At 43.5% G+C, this 27,801-nt stretch overlaps 1 protein-coding gene across 5 annotated transcripts in view; it reads left to right on the top strand.

Annotated features, from left to right (window-relative positions):
- Positions 1–27,801, top strand: part of TRAPPC11 (trafficking protein particle complex subunit 11) — a 56,731-nt gene that overhangs the window by 14,532 nt on the left and 14,398 nt on the right. For all 5 annotated transcript variants that reach the window (XM_074992962.1, XM_074992961.1, XM_074992960.1 and 2 more), the window contains 13 exons: positions 554–701; positions 8,288–8,381; positions 12,678–12,757; positions 12,852–12,930; positions 13,023–13,077; positions 17,162–17,307; positions 18,744–18,805; positions 18,902–19,034; positions 19,764–19,894; positions 20,942–21,097; positions 22,136–22,323; positions 23,010–23,158; positions 27,012–27,133. In XM_074992962.1, the coding sequence (XP_074849063.1) occupies positions 554–701; positions 8,288–8,381; positions 12,678–12,757; positions 12,852–12,930; positions 13,023–13,077; positions 17,162–17,307; positions 18,744–18,805; positions 18,902–19,034; positions 19,764–19,894; positions 20,942–21,097; positions 22,136–22,323; positions 23,010–23,158; positions 27,012–27,133 (1,543 nt within the window). The remainder of the gene's footprint in view (positions 1–553; positions 702–8,287; positions 8,382–12,677; positions 12,758–12,851; positions 12,931–13,022; positions 13,078–17,161; positions 17,308–18,743; positions 18,806–18,901; positions 19,035–19,763; positions 19,895–20,941; positions 21,098–22,135; positions 22,324–23,009; positions 23,159–27,011; positions 27,134–27,801) is intronic.

Here is a 27,801-nt window from a genome sequence, read left to right as displayed (position 1 = left end):
CAAGGTCGGATCTGCAACTTCATAACATACACCAAACTAACAAAGTTTTTCGGTCTTATAACATTACATGGTGTTTTAAACATACAACAGTCAGCAGGCCTTAGCTGTGATGATTTCTCTCCTCTGGCAGGCTGGGGCGGTTCTACATATCAAGATTGACTCAAGTTAGTTGGGGAGAAGTTAGGAAGCAGTGTCACTGTCCAGTCTCTGCTTGATCTTCATGTAAATAGAGGGCTTCAGTCTCCAGAGCTCTCAGTCAGCATCACTCATGAGCATTAAGTGTATATGGAAATTAAAACTAAAAAATAGTTTAAAAAAAAAAATTGGGCCCTGATCTTGGAAGTTCTGCACCCACATCAGTGCAGTTGTAGGAATGAGTCTGTGGGGTTCAAAAACCTGTGAAAGCTTTGGACGAACTAGAGCTGTAATTTGATTTTTGAATGTGTTAGTCCAAATCTGTTGTAGTTAGCCATAGCCACATAAATCGTGTAGTTAAAGCTTTATCTTAAGTTTTATAATAAATATTGAGGCAATAATGTTTTATTTTTTACAGATTTCAGGCCTTTGGAGACTTGTTTGATGAGGCTATTAAACTGGGCTTGACAGCAATTCAGACTCAGAATCCAGGCTTCTACTACCAGCAGGCAGCATACTATGCACAGGAACGGAAGCAACTAGCAAATACGCTCTGTAACCATGATGTAAGTTCTCAGTCTTTGTTTATTAAAGCTTTTCTCTAGTGTAGATGAAGCCGAAGCCAAAAATATGCCTTTGTGAGCAAACCCAGGAACAGAAAAGCTTAGTACAGTCTTTGGAAGGATTAACAGTAAAGAAATTGGTCATCAGTTTATCTCAAATGACCTCAACTGCAAAACTTTTTTTTTTTTTTAGTTATGAAGCAGAGCTTATGTAAAATACTTTCCAAATGTATGTAAGTTCAGCAATTACATGGCAAAAAAGGCTTTGAAAAAGGAGCCTCGTTGCATTCTGTTATGAACACTCAATTACATCTAACTCTACTTTCATACTGATATGTGTGTCATTTAAAATAGCAAAACAAAAAAGCAGTCATATAGCCCTCTAAAGACTAACAAAATAATATATTGGGTGATGAGCTTCATTAAAATAAGATGCTGAATTCCTACTGATGCTCTTGGTCGCTGCTGGCTATTCTTATTCAGAATCGGTTAAAAAAGGTACGGGCAGTTTTAACTGAGTAGCCTTAAAAAGGAAAATCGGATAGTTTACTACACTAGATTTCAGTGGTTATGAACACAATTGAGCAATTTCTTCCTGGTGTCCAGCCCTGGCTTCTGGCATTTGGAGGCTAAGGGGCTTCCAGAGCGTGTGGTTGTCATCATCCGTCTTGGCTAATGACCACTGATGGACCTATCTACCATGAACAGAAGACTTGAAAAATTATCCGTAGTCATCAGTGAGACAGATGCAAGTGAATAATATAGCAGTCCTTAAAATGTGTTGAAGCAATAACCAGAAACCTAGAGGTAAAGATTGCTGACAGTTTCTTCCAGAAAGCTATAGTGAGACATAATGTCTTTAAACTAGGACATTAGTGAAGACTGATTTTTAACAGGAGTGTTATGAGCAAGACACGAGAAGTCATTCTTCCACTCTGTACCTCACTGATTAGGCCTCAGTTGGAGTGTTGTGTCCACTTCTGGGCACCATCTTTCAAGAAAGATGGGGAGAAATTGGAGAAAGTCTAGAGAAGAGCAACAAGAATGATTAAAGGTCTAGAGAACATGAGTTGTGAGGGAGGACTGGAAGAACTGGGCTTGTTTAGAAAAGAGAAGATGACCTGATAGTGGCTTTCAAGTACCTAAAAGGGTGTCACAAGGAGGAGGAAGAAAAATTGTTCTGTTTGGACAAGAAGCAGTGAGCTTAAACTGTGGTGAGGGAGGTTTCAGTTGGACATTGGGGAAAAACTTCTCAGCTGTCAGGATGGTTAAACACTGGAATAAATTGCCTAGGGAGGTTGTGGAAACTTCATCACTGGAGGTATTTAAGCGCAGGTTAGATAGACATCCGTTGGGGTGTGTAAACTAGGGGGAGCACGTGCCCCAGGAGGGGCATGAAATTTCAAAAGGGGGGTGTAGTGCAATCAGCTCCATACCCCTGCCAGGGACCTCCTCTGCCTCCCCACAGCCTCTGTTAGTTCAGCAGCCCTGTGCGGCACTGCCTGCCTCCCTGCTCCTGCAGTCTCTGCTGCTGGCAGAGAGCTGGCTTCATTTCTGGTCCTCCCCTCTCCCCCATGGATGGCTTCTGCAGTCTCCCTGCAGATTATCTAGGCTAGGCTGACCTGTGGTGCCAGCCAGCCTGTCCTGTAGGGGTCCACTGTCCCCTGGGAGTGCCGGGATCCTTTCTGGTCTCTCAGGCACATTACTTGAGTCTGCCAGCCTGAGCAAGCTGTGTGGCAGAGGCAGCTGAGTGGGGGTAAGAGATGTGTGCTTTTACCAGGACAATCCCTCCTTTCAACTTCCTGGAGAAAGTTCAGGCGTTTTTTCTTTTAACTTGAAAGGGCTGCTCAGGGAGGTGGGAGGGTGGTGTCTCTTTTAAACAGCAGTGAGCTGTTGGTTACTCTTTCCCTCTCTTCCCCCTCCCTCCCCACCCCAAACCTGGATAATGGGTGGGACTGACAGTTGAAAAAGCAAGATAAAGAGCTACCTAAATCTGCTGGTGTTTGGAGGGCTCTTTAAACAGCATCTTGGAGCTCAGGGAGGTAGCTTCTGCTGCTGGGAAGCTCCTCTGGGGGTGGCTGCCCAATTCCCCAGTGTGGCAGCTTCCATTGCCAGGGACCCCTGCCACAGGGTGGCTACCACATTCCCTGTTCCCGAACTCCTGCTTCACAGCCCCTATTCTCTGCAACCCCCTGCCAGGATGTTGTGCAGCCCCCATCTCTGGTGTCTCCCCATCAGGTTTGTGCAGTGCCCCCATCTCCAGTGATTCACCATGGGGCAGCAGCCCACATTGGTGTGTGTGTGTGTGTGTGTGTGTGTGTTTATATATTGATAAGGTTTTCACATTTTACGTACTGATTGTTCTCATGTGCTAAAAGGTGTGGTGTTTCTTTTGTTTGTTTGTGTTTTATATGAACATAACTGAAATTTCCATTGGTTTGGATTTTATTAGGCAGGCTGGGGGGCCCTGACTAATTGCAGGGATGAAAAAGGGGATCTGACATAAAATGGTTGCTCACATCTATCATGACTTTAATTCATGATAGTGTAATCATGGAGCTCAGAATAACTAAATCATTATTAAACTAATAAAGCTACCAGTGAAGACACATTGAATCAATAGCATATGAAAGACATGTATAAATATGGTGAAAATAGCCTCCCCACAAACCTGGTAGTAGGCTACGTCTATGCTACAGCGATCTTTTGAAAGATCTTCTTCTGGAAGCTCTCGTACGAAAAAACTCCTTTCAAAAGAGCACGTCCACACGCACAAAAGAGTGGATCAGAAAGTCGATACACTCTTTGAGTGCCTGCATGGCCCCTGCTCTTTCCCTTTCAGATGGAAAGAGTGAATTTTGTGTGTAGACATGCTGTGAGTTCTTTTGGAAAAGGCCCATTTTTTTTTTCAGAAGAAGCTGCTAGTATAGATGCAGCCCTAGTTTGCCCCTCTCCCTATACATACTTTTAAAGCACTCACCCATTTAAAAAAAAGCCAGTGCCTATGGTTCTTTAGTAGTTTCCTTGTTTCTGATGTGATTTTAAAAAAAAATTGCTGTTAATTTTAGTCTTTTGTTTATTGCTCTTCAAATTCTTGTTGTGGCCAACCTAATTATACTTTTTACGCTTGACTTGCCAGAGTTTATGCTCCTGTTTTCTTCCGGGAGATTTGACTTCCAATTTTTAAAGATGCCTTTTTGCCTCTAACCTTTTAATTTGGATATACACTTCGTTTGAGCCTGCGTGATGAGGTTTTAAATAGTTTACATGCTGCTGGCAGGCATTTCAGTCTTCTGACTGTGCCTTCCAATTTCCATTTAATTAGTTTTTCCCATCTTTGTGGTGTTTCCACCAGAGTAACATTTTAAAAGTTTTCTTTGGTATTTTTTGCTCCCTGCAAAGATATTAAAATTAATTATCTGTTGGTTGCTACTACTGAGTGGTTACACTGTATATTCACCTCTTGATGTAGATCCTCTGCTACATATAGGACTAAATCAAGAATTACCAGTCCACTTGCAGTGTTCCAAGAAGCAGCTACTAAGAGTGTCTAGAAATTTTGTCTCTGCATCCCATTCTGAGGTGACATGTAGCAAGTCAATATTCATCTCATCTCTCTCATCTCCATCCCATAACCCCTTTTGAGGGTCACCGCAGATGACTTCCTGATCAACTCACTCCACCTCATCCGGTCCTGTGCAGCTCTCTGTAACTCGCTCACATTCAGGTTTGTCCATTCTTTGATGTTATCTTCCCATCTCTTCTTTTGCCTGCCTGTCCTTCTACCACCAGGTACTGTGCCTTGCAAGACGGTCTTTGAAAGGCCTGATGATCTGATGACGTGGCCGTACCAACTGAGCTTGCACTTCTGCACCACAGTGAGCAGGTCGTCATGTGGGCCTATGACATGCCTGATCCTAAGTCGTACTTCTTCGTTCATGACATGCTCAATATAAGAGATGCCCAAAAGCCTCCTATAGCACCTCATCTCCATGCTTTGGATCTTTTTCTGCAATTCTGCTGTAAGGGTCCATGTTTCGCAAGCGCATAAGAACACTGAGATGACCAGTGAGCGCATCAATCTTACTTTCGATCTCAGACTGATGTTCTTGTCCCTCCAGATGGGTCTAAGTTTTGTAAGCACTGCTGTTGTTTTTTTACGCTATTCTGGAGAGGACTTCTGATCTGGATCTCCAATCTGACATGATTGCACCTAAGTACTTGAAGCTGGACACACATTGAAGAGCTTGTCCATTCACCATTATATCCCTACTGATGCCATTGGTGTTGTTGGTCATCAGCTGTGTCTTTTCTGCATTTATCTCCATTCCATAGGCTTTCGAGGTGGTATCCAGCCGTTCTACCAAGCTGGCAAGTTCCTCTTCTTCTCCAGCTAATCCGTCTATATCGTCAGAGAAGCGAAGGTTGGTGATTATTCTGCCCCCTATGCTGACAGTTCCTTCGTGGTCTTCCAAGGCATCAATCATGATGCACTCCAGAAAGATGTTGAAAAGCGTGGGGGAGAGCAGACAACCCTGACGAACGCCCACTGTCATTCTGAACCAGCTTCCAATGGTACCGTTGTGGAAAACTGCACTGGTGACATTGTCATACAGGTGTTCAACAACTCGGACAAGGTTGGGGCTGATGTTGTACTTTCTCATGGTGGCCCATAATGCTGCCTGCCAAACTCTGTCAAAGGCCTTTTTGAAGTCCACAAAAGCATGGTACAGGTGCTGTTGGTGCTGCAGATATTTCTCGCAGAGAATTCTCAGGTTGAATATTTGTTCGGTGGTACTCCGCCCTGCCCTAAAGCCGGCTTGCTCCTCAGCAATAATCATCTCAGCTGGGGGCTTCAACCTGTTCAATATTACTTTCAGTAAGGCTTTACTTGGGTGGCTAATGAGGCTTATCGTACAATAGTTTCGGCACTGTTGGAGGTTGCCCTTTTTGGGAAGTGCAATCACTAGCGACTGGGTCCATGGCATAGGCCATTTTCCTGTCTGCCAGATCTTATTGCATATGTTGGTAAGGGCACTGATCATGTCTTCTCCCCCTGCTTGTATCAATTCTGCTGGGATATTGTCCACTCCAGCTGACTTTCCTTTCTTCAGTGATCGCACTGCTGCCTCTACTTCTTCCTGAAGGATTGGGAGGCTGTCCTCTTCAGTAGCAAATGGACATTTCAGTATTTCTGGGTCTCCATCGACCTTATCATTGTACAGCTCAGAACAGTATTCTGTCCACCTGTCAAGGATCTCTTTCTCTTCAGTGAGGCAGTTCCCTGCCTTGTTCTGGACGACGGAAACTCTAGGTTGTCTAACGTTTGTCATCTCTCTTACTGTCTGGTATGCCTTCTTGCTGCTGTTTTTATTAAGGCTGTCTTTTATTTCCTTGCACTGGTCTTCTACCCAACTCTGTTTTGCCGCCTTCATGCCTTTCCTGCTGGTCTTGTTGATTTCTCTGTATTTCTCAATCCCACCAGCTTCACCTTTCTTCTTTTTCAGTTCTCGCCGTTTGTCACAGAGGTCAAGCGGATCAGCAGTAACCCAAAGCCGCTTCTTTGGGCGGTGTTTGCCAAGAATCTCAGTAGCTGTTTCTACTACTGCTGTATTAAAGATGTAGGCCATTATGTCCTCATCTGCTTCTTCAGCACCAAGGATGAGCAGTGGTGCGAGTCTCCCTCCTATTTTTACTTGGAAGGCTTCTGCCACCTCGGGATCTTTGAGCTTTTCAAGGTCAAACTTAATTCTTGTGTGCCTTGATTTTAAGATCTTCTGCAAGCGTAGGCGGAATGACCTCATCACTAGATCATGATCACTTCCAACATCCGCTTCCAGAAAACTGCGTGTCTTTGCAATGTTAACGCTTGTTCGGAAGCGCTTCTTGACCAAGATGTAATCAGTCTGACTGTGGTGGTCTCCACTGGGGCTGTGCCAAGTCCATTGTCTGGATGCCTTGTGAGGGCCGAATGTATTAGCCAGCATGAAGTCGTTATATCTGGCAAACTCCAGAAGTCTAAGGCCTCTGTCATTGGTTTCAGTGTTGCAGTATGGCCCACACGTTCCTTTCCAATTACTATATGCATCCACTCCAACTTTTGCATTCCAGTCTCCTTGTACAATAAGTATGTCCTTTTTTTGGTGTTTGCTTCAGGACATCCTGTAGCTGATCGTAAAACTCTTCTACTTCACTATCATCGTAATCAGATGTTGGGGCATAAGCCTGAGTGATGGTGATGTTGAAAGGGGATACTTTCAGACGAATGGTGATGAATCTGTTGGAGACTGGTCGGCATCCAATGACAGTATTCACAATGTTGCTGTGTATTAGAAAGCCAACACCGTGCTCATGTTTATCCTCCTTTCCACTGAAGTACAACTTATGACCCCCTTCGACTGATTGTTCACCAGAGCCTTTCCAACGCAGTTCACAGATACCCAAGATGTTCCAGCGGTATCTTTCCATTTCATGGGTCAGTTCTCTCAACTTCCCTGCTGCTCTCAATGTGCGTACATTCCAAGTACTGATAACAATGCTGTCTCTCCCATGGATCCTGCTTGACTGGTCACCAGTAACATACTTTTCACCTCCGTCCTGGTGTGCAATGGTGGGTGCGGTCACTGTTAACCTGGGCTGCGACCGATATGGTATGAGTTGGGTAGTGGTAGATTTCATTGTGGTGTGTCATGGGCAAGATAGCCTGACGGAGCCCAACCCTCTTCAGGCTGTTGCCCACAGCCGAAATTCCACAGTAACTTTGTGGCTTGTCTTGGTCCTGAACACACGGCCGTTGAGCTTATCTTGAAGCCCCTCCGCCCTGGCCAGTGACTTCTATGTGGAAGACATTCTCCCAGTGATGCTGTGTTAACACCACCCCCACACGTTGTTTAGCCGGCCAGCTGAGACCGTTGCCCAGGGTGTGGCACCTGGAGCCAGACGTGAGAGATAGGAGATGGATGAGGACCAGTGTTTCCATCCATCCTACAAATAGGATGCAGCTGCCAGAGAACAAGGGTACTACCTCTATCCAGAGCTCCCTACACCCCAAGTCAATAATAGGGTAGCTAAAATCCCCCATTATTCTGGGGTTTTATCTGTTTTGTAGCTTTTTCATCTCTCTGGGCATTTCACTGTCAGTTGCCAGCTTGATCGTGTGGTTAGTAGTAGAGGGGGCAGTGCAAGCTTCAAAGGGCCTGTCTCCCTGCTTCCCCTATGCAGGAAAAAATGTTGGATTATGATGTCTTTTTCTGGCCCACTGAAAATGGGTGGGGGAAATGGGACTCTGTGAGGGGAGGGATTTCACTGTGTACCCACCCTGTGCGAAGATGAGAGGGAAGTACATAAAATCAGCCAGTGCATCATTTTATCAGCAGTAATTAGAGTAGTGTCAGCTCAAAATAGCAAACCAAATATTGAAAAGCTGGTATCACAAAAGCGGTGTCAGCTCTCTGGAAAGAAAGCTCTGTACTGAAATGCTGCAGGTTTTAATTTGAAAATTTAATGCTGTTATATTTTATGCCTATGCTACTGTTTGTATTTGCTTCTCAATACTGAATAGTTAAAGGCTATATTTGCTGAATTTGCAGTCTTCTGTCACCTACCCGAATCCGGATCCTCTGGAAACTCAAACTGGAGTGCTTGACTTTTATGGACAGAGAGCCTGGCGTCAGGGGATACTAAGTAAATAATTTTTCTGTTTTTAATTCCTGTAGAGTTCAGATAAAGGGATTGAGGTCCTGATCCTGTAATTAGCTCTGGATTGTCAGACTCCCAGCACCTGTGTAAAGCCAGGTGACTTCATTATGACTAAGTAGGTGCTGTGGTCTGCCTGGCAGAACAATTTGTGGGCCTAAGCCCTTCGTTTGCCCTTTTAGTGGGCAGTGTAAATCTGAAGTGAGTGCAGGAAGGTGTACATCTGGTCCTGGAATGGCCAGATTTACTGATGCTTCAACCTGCATAACAGTCTTCAGAATTTTAAAAGCTGGGTCCCGCTGATGGAGCTCAGGGATTCTGTCCTGCAGGAAGCACGTGCCAGGGCTTGGGACTTCAGTCCTGCTCCTGCTGGAGGCCTGAGCCCAGGCAGGCACATCCCATAGGGCTGAGGCCCTGAGCACTCCTTCTGCCCCCTCTGGACTGAAACTCCTACTCCATCACCCTGCAGCAGGGCAGAAGTCCTGAGGTTATTCTCCAAGTCTTGTAGATAGTGCATGGGATGGTTTGGAGGTTTCACAGTAGCACTTAAACTGTAAAAGAGCCACATGCAGTTCACAAGCTACGGTTTAGACACCCCTGTGCTAGACTCTTATTTTTGTAAGATTTTTTTTTTTCTATCTATAGATAAATACATTTTGTACGTAACTAGAGATGTGTTTTAAACTAATTACTGGTGTAATACAAAATAAACAGTACACAAAATAGTGATATCAGTTCTAGGTATCCTCTTATTCTGCTGGCTGTTATATTTTTATGTGTGGATGTCTTGTTTTGTTAATACTTTCTTTCTTAAGACATATCGGCTACGTCTACACGTGCACCCAACTTCGAAATAGCTTATTTCGATGTTGCGACATCGAAATAGGCTATTTCGATGAATAACGTCTACACGTCCTCCAGGGCTGGCAACGTCGATGTTCAACTTCGACGTTGCTCAGCCCAACATCGAAATAGGCACAGCGAGGGAACGTCTACACGCCAAAGTAGCACACATCGAAATAAGGGAGCCAGGCACAGCTGCAGACAGGGTCACGGGGCGGACTCAACAGCAAGTCGCTCCCTTAAAGGGCCCCTCCCAGACACACTTTCATTAAACAGTGCAAGATACACAGAGCCAACAACTAGTTGCAGACCCTGTATATGCAGCACGGACCCCCAGCTGCAGCAGCAGCAGCCAGAAGCCCTGGGCTAAGGGCTGCTGCACACGGTGACCACAGAGCCCCGCAAGGGCTGGAGAGAGAGTATCTCTCAACCCCCCAGCTGATGGCCGCCATGGAGGACCCCGCTATTTCGATGTTGCGGGACGCGGATCGTCTACACGTCCCTACTTCGATGTTGAACGTCGAAGTAGGGCGCTATTCCCATCCCCTCATGGGGTTAGCGACTTCGACGTCTCGCCGCCTAACGTCGATTTCAACTTCGAAATAGCGCCCAACACGTGTAGACGTGACGGGCGCTATTTCGAAGTTAGTGCCGCTACTTCGAAGTAGCGTGCACGTGTAGACGCAGCTATCAAGTAAGATGGAGCTAGCCAGAATTGAGAAAGTAAAATCCCCTAATATCCCCAGAATTTTATTAGACTGAAAATAAGTACCGTGAATCAAATAAATATCAAGAAGAGATTAAACAATAGAGTGTGAGGACTAAAAAATGAGGCAGGAGGGAAGATACTCAATGAAAAACAGAGTGGCAAGAGTATCATAAAATGCTTTACTGTTTAAGAGAAACAGGACTGGAATACTCATCCCACTGTAAATAGTGCCTCTCTTTGGCAAACGAGAACTGCCAGTTTCAGCAACATGTTTTCAAGTATCGGATAGATTTATAGGGGAATGCTGAATCTCTAGCTGTGAAGTAGCGAAGGCTATATGTGACGTTTTCACTCTCAATGTTTCCTGACACACCTCTGAGTTTATGCATAGATATGTACGTGACTTTGAAAAGCGCATGCTGTTGAGTCCAAGCTGTTTCTCTCAGGTTGCACTTTTAGGCAACTCTTAATGTCCTTGAAACTGTTCTCCCTTCAAGCTGTTCAGGATAGTCAAAACCAAAGTAGATTGTGAAGAACTTCAAAAAGATCTCAGCAAACTGAGTGATTGGGCAGCAAAATGGCAAATGAAATTTAAGGTGGGTAAGTGTAAGGTAATGTGCATTGGGGAAAAATAACCCCAATTATGCATACAATGTGATGGGGGCAAATTTAGATACAACAGATCAGGAAAAGGATATTGGGATTATAGTGAATAGTTCTCTGAAAACATCCACGCAGTGTGCAGCGGCAGTCAGTAAAGCAGATAGGATATTAGGGATAGAGAATAAGACGAAGAATATCATACTTCCCCTATATAAAACTATGATACGCCCACATCTTGAGTACTGCATGCAGATGTGGTCTCCTCACCTCAAAAAAGATATATTGGTGTTAGATAAAGTTCGGAAAAGGGCAACTGAAATGATTAAGGGTTTGGAAAGGGTCCCATACGAGGAGAGGCTAGAGAGACTGGGACTTTTCAGTCTAGAAAAGAGGCGATTGAGGAGCGATATGATAGAGGTATATAAAATCATGAATGGTGTGGAGAAAGTGAATATTGAAAAGTTATTTACTTGTTCCCATAATATAAGAACTAGAGGAACCAAATGAAATTAATGGGTAGTAGGTTCAAAACTAATAAAAGAGAATTTTTCTTCACACAGCACACAGTCAACCTGTGGAACTCCTTGCCGGAGGAGGCTGTGAAGGCCAGCACTCTAACAGAGTTTAAAAAAGAGCTTGATAAATTTTTGGAGGTTAGGTCCATAAATGGCTATTAGCCAAGGGTAAAGTATGGTGCCCCTAGCCTTTAGTCAAAGGCTGGAGACAGATGGCAGGAGACAAATTACTTGATCATTGTCTTCGGTTCACCTCTTCTGGGGCACCTGGCACTGGCCACTGTCGGCAGACAGGATACTGGGCTGGATGGACCTTTAGTCTGACCCAGTATGGCCATTCTTATGTTACCAGTCATAATTAAACCCCTACTAATTTCACAGGAAGCAAAGAACACATCCTGAATCCATGAAATAAGCCCTTCCCTTGGAAATCCAATGTCCCCTTGTTCCTAGGAGCAACCCAGAGAAAGGAAGTATGAGCTCCACATGGGTTGGGAAGGGACAGCTGATTTTGGGGAGAGGAGATGAGATCTCTGGGGTGTCGCCTCCTGCTGCAACTTAATCTGGGACTGGGCAGCAGTACTAGAGAATCCTTCAGCTAGAGGAAGTTTGTGGAGTTGGTCTGATCTTCCCTGTGCTGCTGGGAATGCCCCACCTGGAGAGTTCTAGCTGCTAGCCCAGGCAGAGCTTGGGTAGGACAGCATTTGCTCTTTCTTTGCAGGGCTGCTCTTGGTTGTCTGTCCCTTCTGCAGATATATGTGCACCCCCACCTCCCCACTGTGTCCAGCCAGGAAGGCAGCGCAGAAGTGATGGTGGCAATCTCAAGGCCATCCTACAACAGATTTCTGACCCCTCACATCTGCTGTCTGGTTGGGACTCCCACAATAACAACACAGTGAATTTTCAAATCTGAACATGTGACACTTACTGATTTTTTTTAAGTCTAAGGCCATGAAATTGACCATAATGGATTGTGAATGTGGTAGGGCCCTAGTCATAAGGTGAAAACAGAATTGTGTTTTTTAGTTGTGTGATTTAAAATGTGGGTCTTCAGTCAAAATTACAAGTACCAGTGCAGTTTAAAAGTGAATATAACTTTTGTTTCCTGCTAAGATGAGAAATCAGGGTTCTGTTTTCTTGTCACAGTTGATAGCTTCATAAATGCATAAAATAAGGAGAGAGCAGCATTCCTTTCCTAGCTCTAAGTGTTGCTGTTGTCAGCTATTGGGAAAGAAAAACAACTATGAAGTCGTTATTTAGATGGCAAAGAAACAGTTTGTATTTGTAGATATTTGTATTTTCTATCCAGTGATCTTGGTATCTTCTGAAAAGGCTGTGTTAAAACATTTAAATTTATTTTTAAATTATTAATAATGTGCTGGTCAGAAAGAATGTATGTTTGTTGTGAAATTCTGTTTATCAAACAGAGAATACCATGGAGTTCTCCAAACATAAACATTCTTTCTCCTAAGAGATGGCAATGTTAAGAATCTAAGTATGCCTGCAATAGAACTGGCTTCACATACACTTATCTTGTTACTGTGGAAAAAAAACTAGTCGCTTTTGGGACTAGACAAAATTCCAATTCAATGGACTTCTCATTATCATTTGCAGGTTTTGATCTCTCTGATCCTGAAAAAGAGAAGGTGGGAATTCTAGCCCTACAGCTAAAAGAGAAAAATGTTCCTCACTCTGTAAGTTTTATTTTCAAAATGGTGTTAGATATAATTTCTATATTGTTTATAAATGTACACATTGCTATATCACTACTGCTGATTTATCTGCTAGGAGCTAATAATCACTTTGCTGAGTAATGCTGTAGCACAGTTCAAGAAATACAAATGTCCAAGGATGAAGAGTCACTTAAGTAAGTATCAATTACCAGACAAATTTCTGAAAATCTTTGCAAAAATATTTCAAGTATTGTGTTGTAGACAGTATGACTTTGTTTTTTTTCAGTGGTTCAGATGGGTGAAGAATATTATTATGCTAAAGATTACACCAAAGCGCTAAAGTAAGTATTTGTGAGTGATTCCTTAGTGAATTATTTTTCTTGTGTGGCACATGGACCTAATGAATTGTATCATGGCATTTGAAATTCATGTGAGAGAACTTCAGAGTTTTCTAATTCTCGCTGTAAGAAAGTGTAAGTCTCAGCCAATGGTTCACAAATAGGAAGAACCTAAAATTTGGAATTTACTATCAGAACATTGTAAGGAGAACTTTAAAATACTACTAATACTTAGGGCCCTACCAAATTCACAGTCTATTTTGGTCGATTTCATGGTCTTAGGATTTTTAGAAGTGTAAATGTAATAATTTCAGCTATTTAAATCTGAAATTTCATGGTGTTGTAATTGTGGGGGTCCTGACACAAAATGAGTGGAGGAAGACAGTACTGTACTGTTACCCTTAATCTGTGCTGCTGCTGGACGCAGTGTACCAGAGCTGGGCAGCTGGAGAGTGGCAGCTGCTGGTTGGGAGCCTAGCTCTGAAGGCAGAATCACCACCATCAGCAGCACTAAAGCAAGGGTGGCATAGTCTGGTGTTGCGACCCTTACTTCTGCTCTATTGCCTGCATATCTGGGCCCTCCATCAGCAGCAGCTACTTTCTGGCCTCTGAGTTCTGAAGGCAGCAGTGCAGAAGAGTGGCATGGTATGGTGTTAGGCCTTGTCTGCGCAGAAGTTCTTATAAGTTATACTGACATAATTATTTTTTCCAGTTTATCTTAAAATCTTTTCCCAGTCAACGTAACATAGACCAAAAAAGGCACTTTTTTACCCTAGAATAAGGGTGACTACACAGTTATTCCTTGGGGAATTTTGCACCCTGTGTGGGGGCACAGACCTTCCACAGATTTCTAGAATTCCCCACTCAAATACTGGAGAACAAAGAAATCTGTTGTGGAACACACACCCCTTCTGCAGTAGTTAGGACATGTCTGCTAGGAGCAGCAGACAGCAGATCACCATTGCAGGGAAGAGGGAGGCTGGGCATGTGAATCTACATTTGTCTGGGTGCCTGCCTGTGTGCAAACAAGTGAGAGAGAGAGACTCACTCTCCCTGTATCTTGGGTTTGGAACCATAAGGGTTGTGAGGCAGGCTCTGTCCCTGAGGCAGAACAGATTTGTAACAACTGACAAGGCAGGCTGCTAATTTTTGTTAATAATCCATATTCTTAGTCAATTAATGGTTTTACTTTGCCAGAGCACTATAAAGGAGTTTTATTGCTGTGTGCTTTTGCTTTCCGCCCCCCCCCCCCCCCTTCCAGAGAGGCACAATGAGGTTAGATTGTACCTCAAGATCCGCTTTATTTATCCGTTTAAAAAATGCAGGACAATGATGAGCAAAACTGTATGACTTGTGTGAAAGTCTGAGCAATTTAAAGTGACACTCTACTTTGCAGAACACCAAAATAAAAGTAATTAATTTAAATGAAAATCCAGAATTATAAGTGGAATGCTGGGTCTTGACTACCATGTATTTGTAAGTTAACTTTTCATGTGTTTAGGAAATGGACAGTTTTTGTTTTTGTTTGTTTTTTTTTTTATCTCCTGTCTTGTAGTTTAAACAGATTACCAATTTAAGTGAAACTGTTGTAATTTATATTGCATAATTTTGATAAAACTACACAGAATTTGGATTTATTGGGTGCAGAATCCACCCCGCCTTTCAGTCCTCCCTCCCCCGGGTATCAGTGTGTTTATACTGGTAAAACTTTATCTGTTAAATGTACTCATTTTGGTTATACTGATTGGACGTCCCTTGTATGGCACCCTCGGGACCAGACCAGTCTTGAATGAGGGAGTTTGCTGGACCTGGGTGGTCCCCTGCTGCTGGCCACTCAGCACTTCTAGCCCTGGCTTCAGCCTCCCCACCCTGTTCCAGTGGCCCCACCCTCCTATTTTGCCATGGCTGCAGCTCGCAGCTCTGCTGCGGCCACCCACAGCAGGGCTGGGAGCCAGGGCTGTTGCTCCCCAGTGCCATGGCCGTTTGGCTCCCCCACCACTCCCTAGCTACGGCTGCTTGGGAATTGCTGCCTCCCCTGCAGCTGGTAGGCCACGACTTCTATCTGTGGCTTCCCACTCCAGCTGCCCAGCTCTCTGGTCTGGATGTTGCTAGATGAGAAAGTACTGGATTTCAGAGGTGCAAACTGTACTTAAATTTTCCTATGTAAACAAAATATAACATCAGTTTAATAGAGTGGCGGTCCATTTGTTCACATAATGCCACGTGTAAATTAGGGAACTTTTTGAAAAAACCAAAAGCCTTCTCTTTGTTGTTAAACCTTCACCATTGATTAAGATGAAATAGTGTTACGATAGTAAGAAGTTTTTGCAGAATATCTCTGGTATAGCCAAAGCCTGTGGTGTGACTCATTTTAGCAATTAAAAACACAGAAATTAAGCATACTTTCCTTTTCTTTTGACGAAAACTTAGAATTTCATGATACATTTCAGCCAGACCCTAAAATAACATGAAGTAGGAATTCTTTCCGTCTCCTATTTTTAATTCTGTACCTTATGTCAAGGGAGGCAATTTGAGGATTTTTACTGTTGGTAGATTTCCTTCATGCAAGTTGTCCTAGTAACAGCCTGATAACCGAGACTGGAGATCTTTTTGTTCTAAGTGTTTGCTTCATTATAGCAAGACACATACATGTTTCTCTAGTAGTTTACATTTGTTCAGTAAGTTCAGTTTAAAAAGCTAAGGCTACGTCTACACTAGCACAAATCTTTGAAATGGCCATGCAAATGCCTGTTTCGAAGATTACTAGTGAGGCGCTGAAATGCATATTCAGCACCTCGTTAGCCTGCCGCCGGCCGCAACTCTTTGAAATTACCGTGTTTTGCTCCTGCACAGCTCGTCCAGACAGAGGTCCTTTTTGAAAGGACCCTACCAACTTCAAAATCCCCTTATTCTGATAGGGGATTTTGAAGTTGGCAGGGTCCTTTTCAAAAAGGACCCTTGCCTGGATGAGCCATGCAGGAGCGAAACACAGCAATTTTGAAGAGCTGCGGCTGGTGGCATGCTAATGAGGTGCTGAATATGCATTTCAGTGCTTCATTAGTAATCTTCAAAATGGCCATTTGCATGGCCATTTTGAAGATTTGTGCTGTTTGTAGATACTGTGTAAAACAATACTATCCACAGACATTAAATTTAATCGTAACACTTAACGTTTTGTGCCTATCCAAAGGCAAATACAGGAAAATAAACATCCTTTTTAAAAAATTGTGTTTGCTGTCCAGCAGTGATGATTCATTTATTTTACCCAAGCTTCTTGATCAGCTTTTTTAAAAAAAAAAAAGGGCAGCATTGTCTGAGTTCTAATGTAGGTCAATAATTGATAAACTATTCGGTTTTTTTTTTTGTTTTGTTTTGTTTTTTGAGAGGGATTTGTGTTGGTATCAGTACTGTTCACAGTACAAAACAATACCAAGTATTAGCAGGTGTGTTGTGAACAAGACATGAGAAATCATTCTACCGCTCTACTCTGCGCTGGTTAGGCCTCAGCTGGAGTATTCTGTCCAGTTCTGGGCACCCCCATTCAGGAGGGATGTGGAGAAATTGGAGAAGGTCCAGGGAAGAGCAACTAGAATGATAAAAGTTCTGGAGAACATGACTTATGAAGAAAGGCTGAAAGAATTGGGCTTGTTTAGCTTGGAAAAAAGAAGATTGAGGGGGGACATGGTAGCGGTTTTCAGATATCTTAAAGGGTGTCATAAGGAGGAGGGAGAAAACTTGTTCTTCTTGGCCTCTGAGGAGACAACAAGAGGCAATGGACTTAAGCTGCAGCAAGGGAAGTTTAGGTTGGACATTAGGAAAAAGTTCCTAACTGTCAGGGTGGTCAAGTACTGGAATAAGTTGCCAAGGGAGGTTGTGGAATCTCCCTCGCTGGAGATATTTAAGAACAGATTAGATAGATGTCTATCAGGGATGGTGTAGATAGTGGTCGGTCCTGCCATCGGGGCAGGGGACTGGACTCGATGGCCTCTCGAGGCCCCTTCCGATCCTAGTGTTCTACAATTCTATGATTCTATGTAATCCATTACTTTACTTAGATTATACACTTGTCCTGCTTTTCCTCTTCCAGGCTGTTGGATTATGTTATGTGTGAATATCGTAGTGAAGGATGGTGGACTCTTCTTACTTCCATATTGACCACAGCTCTCAAATGTTCTTATCTCATGGCACAGTTAAAAGATTACATTACTTACTCCCTAGAGCTGTTGGGAAGAGGTATCCTTTAAAGAAGTTTATCTCATGCCTATGAGTCATAATATTTGAGTTGTCAACCTCATTACAGATCATTGTACCAATCATATGCCTGACATTAGGCCAAATGTACATTTACTTTGTAATTCAAATTTTACACCACAACTGAATTTGGTTCCTTAATGCTATCGTAGAAACTTGCACATTTTGCTCTCCTGTTTGATGCTCGCTGAAGTTTAGGAATGAATTGGGACATGCTGTAAAGTTTAAGAATGAATTGGAGTTGGAGAAGATCTAACATGTTTAACTGGAGACCAAAAGCTCCATAAGTAATGTAGTATATAAACCTCAATATTAGAAAGCTGTTAACCAGTTGAAATAAAACATAGTGGCTGTGTCTACACTAGCCAAAAACTTCGAAATGGCCATGCAAATGGCCATTTCGAAGTTTACTAATGAAGCGCTAAAATACTTATTCAACGCCTCACTAGCATGCGGGCGGCCGCGGCACTTCAAAATTGACGCGGCTCGTCCAGACGGGGCTCCTTTTCGAAAGGACCCCGGCTACTTCCAAGTCCCCTTATTCCTATGGGGAATATTTCACTGGCTATGAATATGGAATAAGGGAACTTGGAAGTAGCCGGGGTCCTTTCAAAAAGGAGCCCCGTCTGGACGAGCTGTGTGGCAGCGAGCCGCATCAATTTCAAAGTGCCGCGGCCGCCCGCATGCTAGTGAGGCGCTGAATATGTGTTTCAGCACTTCATTAGTAAACTTCGAAATGGCCATTTGCATGGCCATTTTGAAGTTTTTGGCTAGTGTAGACGTAGCCAGTAAAACATAATCATAGAGAGAGAAGCTTATTTCTTTTGTAATCACCTAGCTAATACCACTTTCCTGGTGCTTCATATTAATTTGATTTCATTCATTATTCCCTATATTTTCCTTCACTTCAAAAGAGGATGTCCTGCTGTCAATACACTTATTTTCATATTTCCCCTTAGCTACCATTTGCAATCTTATCAGAGTTTACTACTCTCTACTTCACTACTCCAAATCATTTTGCTTTTACTTATGAGCAGAAACTATATAAGATCATTGCCAATGCTCAGAGAGCAAATTGCTCCCTTTGTGGAATGTTGTATTTTCTTTGGATCTTGTAAACGTTCAAATACTTCACATAGCTAGAGTTTGGAAACAGAAGTTTATTTTGCCATAATTGGGTGTCTTCTCTTTGGCTGAGGTAAGAATAGGGGGAAAGACTTAAAATGGATATAAATATTAAGTAACCTAATTTGTATTAGGAAATACCCGAGTTCTTTTGCACAGTGTTGCATGAGAGCTGTAATTTTCTAAAGATTCATGATTTAAGTGTCATAGTTCACTTTCTTTTAATGCTGATGAAAGATTGGGATTCTACTGGTTTTGTGGCCTGGTTTGCTTTCCTTAATTCTGTTCATTAGCATCTACTCTAAAAGAGGACCAGAAGTCTCGGATAGAGAAGAACTTAATTAAAGTTCTTATGGTAAGCAAGTAGAATTTAGCTTGCTTGAAATGTGTCAAGAAATTTTCCAATGTTTGATTAAACCTTTATTTTATAATATTTTCTATCTGGGTATAGAATGAGAGCCCAGATCCTGAACCTGATTGTGATGCTTTTGCTGTGAAAACTGCGCACAAACTGTGGGCTGACCGTGTTTCCCTTGTAGGCAGCAATATTTTTACAATAGAAGTTCAGGATTTTGTACCATTTGGTAAGTAACAAAGCTTAAAACTTAGTTATGTTCCAGTAAAAGATACTTGGATTATTTAAACTGCACCTTTGTGCTGTAGATGCCATTGAAGAGAATAAGTATGCAAAATATATATTTTAAATGCCAGCATTTAAACTTAAGCGTGTGGCAACAAATCCATTTATTCTTTATCTATGTCACTGGGGTGGGAGAAAGGTGAGAAAAAACAAATTATATTTTCCCCCTTTCTTCTTCTCCCAAATGGATAAATGTAATTGATATAGAAAGAGAGTTTGAGAGACCTGCCTGAAGAAGAATCCTCTGAGCAGCAGCTGGCTGACAGACAGCCTAAAATATAGTGAAAGAGAGCAAGTTCTGCTGAGAGAAGATGTAGTACCACTGAAACAGAACTTCCCAGGGATGGGAGCAAGGATGCGCACTAGCTTTCACCTCGCAGATTCAAGGGAATATGGGAGAGGCATTAGCAGCTGCTTAATTGCAGTGAAAATATGCTGTGTTCAGCTGAAGTGCTTTTAACTTCGGTCTCCTAAAGTCCTATGTAGGTCCCCAGCTTTACCAATTATCATGTAGAAGTTCTATATTTTAACCGTAGTGTATTTATGAAATTGTTCTGTGTAGATGTGTCATGTACAAGTTGTACCCAGGAAGAAGGAATTTATGGTGGAGTTCAGTGTTACAGCTTGACCATCTCATCAACTTAACAAAGACCATTTTTCTTTTAAATTTTAGTGCAATGCAAAGCAAAATTTCTGGCTCCAAGTTTTCACGTTGATGTTCCAGTTCAGTTCGATATTTACTTGAAAGCTGATTGTCCTCATCCAATCAGGTTTTCTAAGCTATGTGTTGGCTTCAATAACCAGGTAACTACATTGTATATGTGAGCATATTTTAGGGGAAGATTATTTACTTTTATAATGGATATTACTGTAACTTGCCAGCTTCATTATTCTTTTTCCATTTTAAATATTGAAAAAGGGTCACTTTTTTTCCCCTCTCTGTAAGGCCACATTTACACTACAGTGACCTTTTGACAGATGATCTTCCGGAAGATCTCTTCCAGATGATCTTCTTTTGAGAGAGACCATCAACACCCAAAAAAGTGGATTAAAAGAGCAATCTGCTCTTCTGACAGAGAGCGTCCACACCGTCCCCGCTCTTTCAAAAGAGTGGGCCAGGGATCGAAAAAATGCAGTGCCACGAGGACTGCTCTTTGGAAAAAAGAAGCTTTTGAAAGGATGTGATCTTCCTGATCCAGGAGCGGAAGAGGGCTTCCAGAAAAAGAGACATGCATTCTTTTGATTTCAGATCTGCTCCTGGATCAGGAAGAGTGCCTCCTTCCCATTTCAGATCAAAAGAGTGTATTTTGCGTGTGGACACTCTGCTTGCTCTTTCGGAAGAGGGCCTGATTTTCAGGAAGGACGTGCTAGTGTAGACTTGGCCTTTTAGTCTTCTCTTCCCTATCGCTTTTCTGCTGCAGATTGTGCTGATTTAATAGGGTTAAAACATCAGCGACTTAGTATAGACCACAATACAGCTTTTTGTCTCTTTGTGGTATTTGTAAGCAGCGTTTTTAAAATCGGCCATTTTATTTAAAAGCTAGAATTACCAGTGAGACTTTCTGTAAGTTAAATTAACTAGGATGATTACATTTTTATTACTGTGAAGTGCAATCGTGCAGTACTATTGAGACATACCAGAGGAAACTTTTTTACCCTAAATAAACTTGTATCTATCAGTTGCCTAAATACGTTAGGTTTATGATGTATAACACTAGTTGTTCACCAGTATGAGAAGCAGCAAGCTGTAATAGGATTTCAACTTCAGTTCACTAACACAGATTATCAGCATTCACTATATAGCTATCCTATTGCTGAGAATATATTTAACTTTTCTACTTTTTACTATAGGAATACAACCAGTACTGTGTGGTAGAAGAAGCATATGAGAAAAGTGATATTCTGGAACATTCATCCCAGGGACCAGTGTGCCTGGTCCCTGGTAAAACAAGAAAGTTCACTTTCAGATTCGTTGCGAACAGTGAAGATGTTGGAAAGAAGGTTGAGGTTAGTTATCTATATTCATAAGTCTGGCTTCTAAAGCTCAAAATTGAAAGGCTGACTGCAATTCTTTACTCCTTAGTAATGTCACAGCATTGTCAAAGTTTAACTGTAATTTGCTTTGTTAATAGAATTGCAAAGCTGACAGTAAGATTGCCTGGCTTACTTTTGGTATTTAATAACTGAAATAGTTTTATAAACATTATTTCTCCAAAGCAGATAAGAAAAAGTTGGATTTTTTTGGCACCAACATGAAAAAAATGATGTGGAAAAGGGACAAGAGAGAGTGCAAAATATCAAGAATTTCATATTAAAGGGGGGAGAGAGGGAGTAAGTGTACATACAGAAATAAATGTTGCTTAAGTGAAACTGCCTGAACTGTGGAGCCTGTGTTTGAGCTTTTACTCTCTTGTGCTGCAACCAGTTTTAGTGTAGGTATGTATGCTGTATATAAAATGTGTGTTTGTGTGTACAAAAGAGCCCTGAGATACACGCATTTGACTTGCACGTATCTGGGGTTAACACAACTTAGAGTGTTGAAGAGCTGGCACTTGGCTCCAGGCTGCCAGGTGCCGGCTCCCCGCCACTCAGAGGAGTGGTAAAACTGACAAGTTGCTGCACTGGTCAGTTTCCCAGCTCCTGTAAGGGATGGCAGCTGAGAGCCTGACCCTTGGCTGCCGACTGACAGGAGTAGTTTTCTGGTCCCCGGGAGTGGCGATGTGCTGGTCAGTTTCTGAGCTCTCACCAGCAGAAGAGAGCGGAGAGCCAGGTTATTACCTAATTCCCAGCTCCCTACCACTCCGGAGCCAGGAAACTGACCAGTACACCAGAGCTGGTCAGTTTTCCAGCTCCCACAAGCCTAGGAGAGCCAGGAGCTGGGTTGCTGCCTGTTTCCTGTCTCCTCCAACTTGCGTGATTGAGTTAGGCGAGATTGTCCAGGAATGCAGCCTTCACGGAACTTGGGAAGGGGGGTGGTGCTACTACATACTTCAAAATGTCTGAAGGACCAGGGGAAAGCATTGTATTTGAATAAATATATTTCAGATCACCTCTGTGGATTTAATCCTGGGCACTGAAACTGGTAGATGTGTGATTCTGAACTGGCGTGGAGGAGGGGGAGATGCTGCTTCATCTCAAGAAGCGTTGCAGGCAGCTCGCTCCTTCAAACGGCGACCTAAACTTCCAGATAATGAGGTTCATTGGGACAGCCTGACAATTCAGGCGAACACTATGTAAGTTAAAGCTTAAAATACATAAGGATGCATATAAAATTATCTCCCATCTGTATTAGGCCTTTGTAAAATAAAGAAAAAATAAAATGTAAATTGTTGGAAAAATAAGCATCTCTTAAGAACTTATTTTCTGACTTCCCTACTGCCCATCCCCAGTCATCATCTTCACTTTTTTAGTACAAAGCCAGAGCTTACTCAGATCTCCCTCTTCCATATCTCATTCATCATGGCCCAATGGCAGATCAAACAGGCTTTAGTCCCCTTTTAATTCATCTTGCCCAATTGCTTTTCCCAGGTAAAAGAACAAGGAATTCTTATTTATAGCAGTATGTAAATACACAAAGAGGTCTGAAAGTGCTACAAGGAAAAAATTTAATATTAACTGTCCATTTTCAGAATTAAAGCCTCACTTTCACAGCCTCTGCTGTTCAGTGTGGGATTCTGTATCTCTAGTTACAGAAATTTGAGCTCCCAACTCTTACTGGGCCCCCAGTCAGTTTTACTGGCTGTGCCAGGGTTCTGTGCCACTGACTTTCAGGCATTTCAGATATCCCGTTTCACTTGTGTACCTCCCCTGGAGTTCTCATTTGAGTAGTAGGCAACTTTAAGCCTGATTAAAATGAACTAAAAATAGAGCCATCCAAAAAATGTGGAGTAACCAGTTTGTTTTCTTTTTCTGATTAAAGGATCACTTCTAGAATGCCCAATATCTCTGTTCAACTGCAGCATGAACCGCCTGCCCTGACTAATGAAATGTATTGTTTGATTGTGACTGTCCAGTCACATGAGAAGACAGTTGCTAAAGATGTGAAGCTCACGGCTGGTTTAAAGCCAGGTATTTATTTCTGTTATGGCAGCATCTTAAGAGTCTTATTGTAAAAAAAAAAAAAAAAAGTAGGGGTGCCAGATTTTCAGAATGCTTATGAGGGATAATGTCCTCCCCAAGAGCCAGGTACCTCCAGCCCTCTCACTATAACGCAGTGCTCCATCCACTCCCCCCAGAGGCAGGTTACCCACAGCTTCGACCCAATGACCTCCCCCAGAGACAGGCGTGTCCAGTCCCTCCATTCCCTCCAGCTCCCCCAGAGTCCAGCACCTCCCCAGTAACCCAATGCCACATTCCTAGCCATGAGAACCCCAGCTGTAGGGCTGGGGCCCCTCCCCCCAACCCTCTGGGTGGGAGCTGTCTGGGATGGCAAGCCAGCTGGGAGCCCTAGCTGTGGGAACCCTGGATGGGGGGAAATTTCCCTGACCACTCTCGTGTCCTCCATTTATGCAGAAATGTCCAGTGGGACATTTTTGTGTAAATGCAGGACATGGGACTTGTCATGGGAATTCCAGACTGTCCTGCAGGCTGTGGGATGTCTGGCAACCCTAGTGCAAGGAGTCCCAGTGCTTCAGTAAGGCAAAGGAAGGCACTGCCTTCCCATACGGGGACAGCAGACCAGCTGCTTAATTCCGGAGCTGTGCCGGCGCTCCCCACCCCTCGTCACCTCCCACTTCCATATGTTGCTAGGCCTCTTTATAGTATGGTTCAGGCAGGTTCTGGGGCAGCTGGGAAGGCAGAGTAGCTGGGAGCCTCCTTCGCTCTCATCCTTGACCTGCATGGACCACATACCAGGCTTGAATTGCACTCGTATAGGCTTTTTCTGCTGCTGCAGCCTGCAGTTTTCCTTCTTCATGCCTTCTCCACGGGAATGCCAGCCCTGCTCTCTAGAGTTCCCACCCAGCTTATTTTGCTGCTTGCAGGTTCCATTTCCTCCTTGCCTGCTGGCTTCTCACCCCATGCAGTCCGCCTCCATGCACCTTGGCCCAGGTTGGGCAAAATGGGCTTTGTCTTTGTTGCCCCGTCCTCCTCCTTTGCCCTCTCACTGACTGGGCAACCTAGCAGAAAGTGCCCTTCCCAGCCTCTGCTTGGCCTCCCCTGTTTACTTTGTGGGAGGGGGTACCTCTTCTCCCTATCTCCTTGCCCCAGCCCAGCTACTGCTCACTCCTCTGAGTCCTTCCGCTTTTCTTATGGCTGCTCAGCTTCCCTCTACCCCATTCCTGCTTGCCAATGTGTGGAGAGGTGGTGGGTTTGGTTTCCCCCAGGCTGAGCTGCTGCTGAGTCCTCTTCTCCTCCCCTTGCCCTCTCCCCATAATCCCCCTCCTCCTGGCCAGTTTGTGGAATGGTGATGGGGGCGGGGGTTGCCTAGCCCAACCAGCCCTTCAGAGATAGCTGCCCAGTCCCCTCCCCTTCTCCCCACATACTTGCCACAGTCCTGTATCTGCTCAGAGCTCAGCTTCTCCACCCTTACTAGTGTCTGGTGGGTTCCTGTGGCACCCACCTGCTGCCTGGTTCCTCTTCCTCTCCTGTTCTTGCTGTTGGTTAGCCTCCTGCCACTCACTTAGTGCAGTCCCCCTCTCTCCAGTCGCTCACCCTCCACCCCCAATCAATAGGTGCATTTGTCCACCCCTTATCCCTCCATCCACCCCTCTCTCCTCCTCTCTGTGTGCTCCCTCCCATCCCCCACTGCTCACTCCTTTCCAGTTCCACACCTACTTTCCCACACACCTTGTCCTCCCTGAGTTTCTTCAGCATCGGCATTGGCAGGCCTAGTAGCAGGAGGGGAGTCCCACAGCTGAGCCATCCAGGGAAAAACAGATACACATTTCACTCTGGTCTCTGAGTCAGCTGTCCCCTGTAAGCTGAGCGCTTGGGCAGCTACCTAGGAGGAGTCATGTGCCACCCAGCTGATTAGCAGACCACCCACAATGGGCAGCATGTGTTTCCATCGTGATGCACATCTGCACATGCCTTGATGCATATACCAAAATCTATTTCAGCCATGGATGGAAGAAAATAGAGGGAACACAGCCTGGGTCCACCAAGTCCGAGCACCCCTTAGCTAGTTGTTTGACTCAGGACTTGGATATTCAAAACTATTTTGGGTGGATTCTAACAAGCCAGTTTCTGGGGGAGAAAAAAATTACTTGTAGAAACCACGCATGCGCTGAGAACAAATGTGAAGAATGCACTGATGTTCTGTGGGAGGGGGGAGAGGAGGCAGGGCCTGAAGAGAGGAGGGGCAGGATCCTGGGCAGGGCAGGGATAGAGGGAGGGGCATGATCAAAGGCCAAAGAGGTGGATTGGGAGCTACTGCCTCCCCAGGCAGAAGTGTCACCCACCACCCACACAAAGAGTTAGCACATAGCCACAGAGAGCTCACAGTCTAAATCTAGGCTTTACGCAAAGCATGACAAGTCAATAACTGCTAAGCAGGATGGAATCTAAGGGGTGGAAAGGACTATAGTGGAGACAGATGTGTATGAAGAAATGAGTTATTCATGGGTGATTGCCAACTTAACCTATACAAAAAAGGCAGATTTTTAAGGAGGGATTTAAAAGAGAATTTTCTTGTGATCTAATAATACAGTAAAGTTATTTTTGACAAACAGATTTTAGATTTTTTTTCTTGGTGAGCTGCTAGCCAGTTTCAGTTACAGAACTACATTTACAGTTGAATTTTTCTGCTGGTTAATGTGGGACGAATCATGTCCCATTTAAAATTATGGGAACAGGATCATGGTCTGTATTTCTCACTAGGTAACAGTTACATTCCAGGTAGCTTCACATAGTTACATGCTGTTAGTCTTTGGCTACGTCTACACGTGCCCCAAACTTCGAAATGGCCATGCAAATGACCATTTCGAAGTTTACTAATGAAGCGCTGACATGCATATTCAGCGCTTCATTAGCATGCGGGCGGCAGCGGCGCTTCGAAATTGACGAGCCTTGCCGCCGCGCGGCGCGTCCAGACGGGGCTCCTTTTCGAAAGCACGCCACCTACTTCGAAGTCCCCTTATTCCCGTGAGCTCATGGGAATAAGGGGACTTCGAAGAAGGTGGCGTCCTTTCGAAAAGGAGCCCCGTCTGGCCGCGCCGCGCGGCGGCAAGGCTCGTCAATTTCGAAGCGCCGCTGCCGCCCGCATGCTAATGAAGCGCTGAATATGCATTTCAGCGCTTCATTAGTAAACTTCGAAATGGCCATTTGCATGGCCATTTCGAAGTTTGGGGCACGTGTAGACACAGCCTTTGTGTTTTGATGTTATACCTGTTGATGATAGTAGTGGTTGAGAAATACACTTTGCTTCATATGGATAAGTGCTTTATTTAAGTTCTGTAAATATTTTAAAAGAACACGTCTTCCATAGTCTTAGACACTGACCATAAGTAAAACCAAATTTGTAAAAGTTCATGGGAATCTTGCCCATAAGCGAGTCCGCCCATAACCGAGCAAGATTCCCATGAACTTTTACAAATTTGGTTTTACATATGGTCAGTGTCTAAGACTATGGAAGGCTTGTTCTTTTAAAGTATTGGTTGCAGAGTAAAGTTAAATTGTGAACAATTTACCCTCTGTGTCTATGAATAGTACATTTTTCCACCAGACTCCCTTAATCAATTGGCGTAGGTTGCTGAAAGACCCTCAGTCCAACTGCTTGCAAAAAAAAATCTGATTCATTCATGTAGTCTTGTGCCTTCCTGTTGATCATTTGGTTGAGGTGTATTTCTGGTAGCAGTGGTAATTCTGGTTTTTGTGATGCACGCTTTAATATGCGTAGATAGTGTCTACTTGCCACAGTGGTAGGTAACACAAATTAACAGAGTAATCTTGGGAGTATAAAAACAGAATATTTGTGTCCTAGGGCAAGATGCTAATCTGACTCAGAAAACTCATGTGACTCTCCATGGAACAGAAATGTGTGATGATTCTTATCCTGCATTACTTCCTGATATCCCTGTAGGAGATTTACAGCCAGGAGAAAAGGTGAATCTAAATACTACCCCCACTCCAATTAGAAAAAAATTATTTTAATAGCTAAACTGAAACTGAACATAAGCTAGTAAAAAGACTTCCAGGCAGAAATCAGAAGGACTAGAATTTAATTTCAGATGTGGTGATGCTTATTGTTTGGACTCATGTCTAATTCAGCAGTTTGCAGGAGATGAGCTTTTCACTTCCTTACATTTTAGTAATATGGGCTAGTTTTGATGCAGTGGGTATGAGTGCTGTGTATGCTACTGAGAGAAAAGCGATCTAATTAACATAATCAAAGGAGACTGATCGCAGCCGTGAATCCTTTAACCCAAATATGCAGCTGAGATAACTTTTGGCAGACGGAAGATTTTATTCTTATTGTCTTAGTGCCTGAGTGTGCTGAAGAGTCTAATTGAATGATTAAAGTGGTTGGAAGAGAATGGACCTAGAGGGATTTCATACTGTGATATCAAACTAAAGAGAAGGAAGAGGATAAGGAATCATTTTGAAAGAGTAGAATGATTTCAGGATGCACTTCTGGTTGTGGGTTGACTTTGTGCTACATATCATAGGAGATGGCAAATATTAAAGAATCACTCTCTCTTCTACAAGTGCACACTGGAAACACTATATGTTCACTGATATTTAACAGGCCGAGTGCTAAATCTCATAAGGAT

This window comes from Carettochelys insculpta, chromosome 4 (assembly GCF_033958435.1).
Source record: "Carettochelys insculpta isolate YL-2023 chromosome 4, ASM3395843v1, whole genome shotgun sequence".
NCBI lineage: Eukaryota > Metazoa > Chordata > Testudines > Carettochelyidae > Carettochelys > Carettochelys insculpta.
This window is presented reverse-complemented; position numbering and strand designations above follow the sequence as displayed.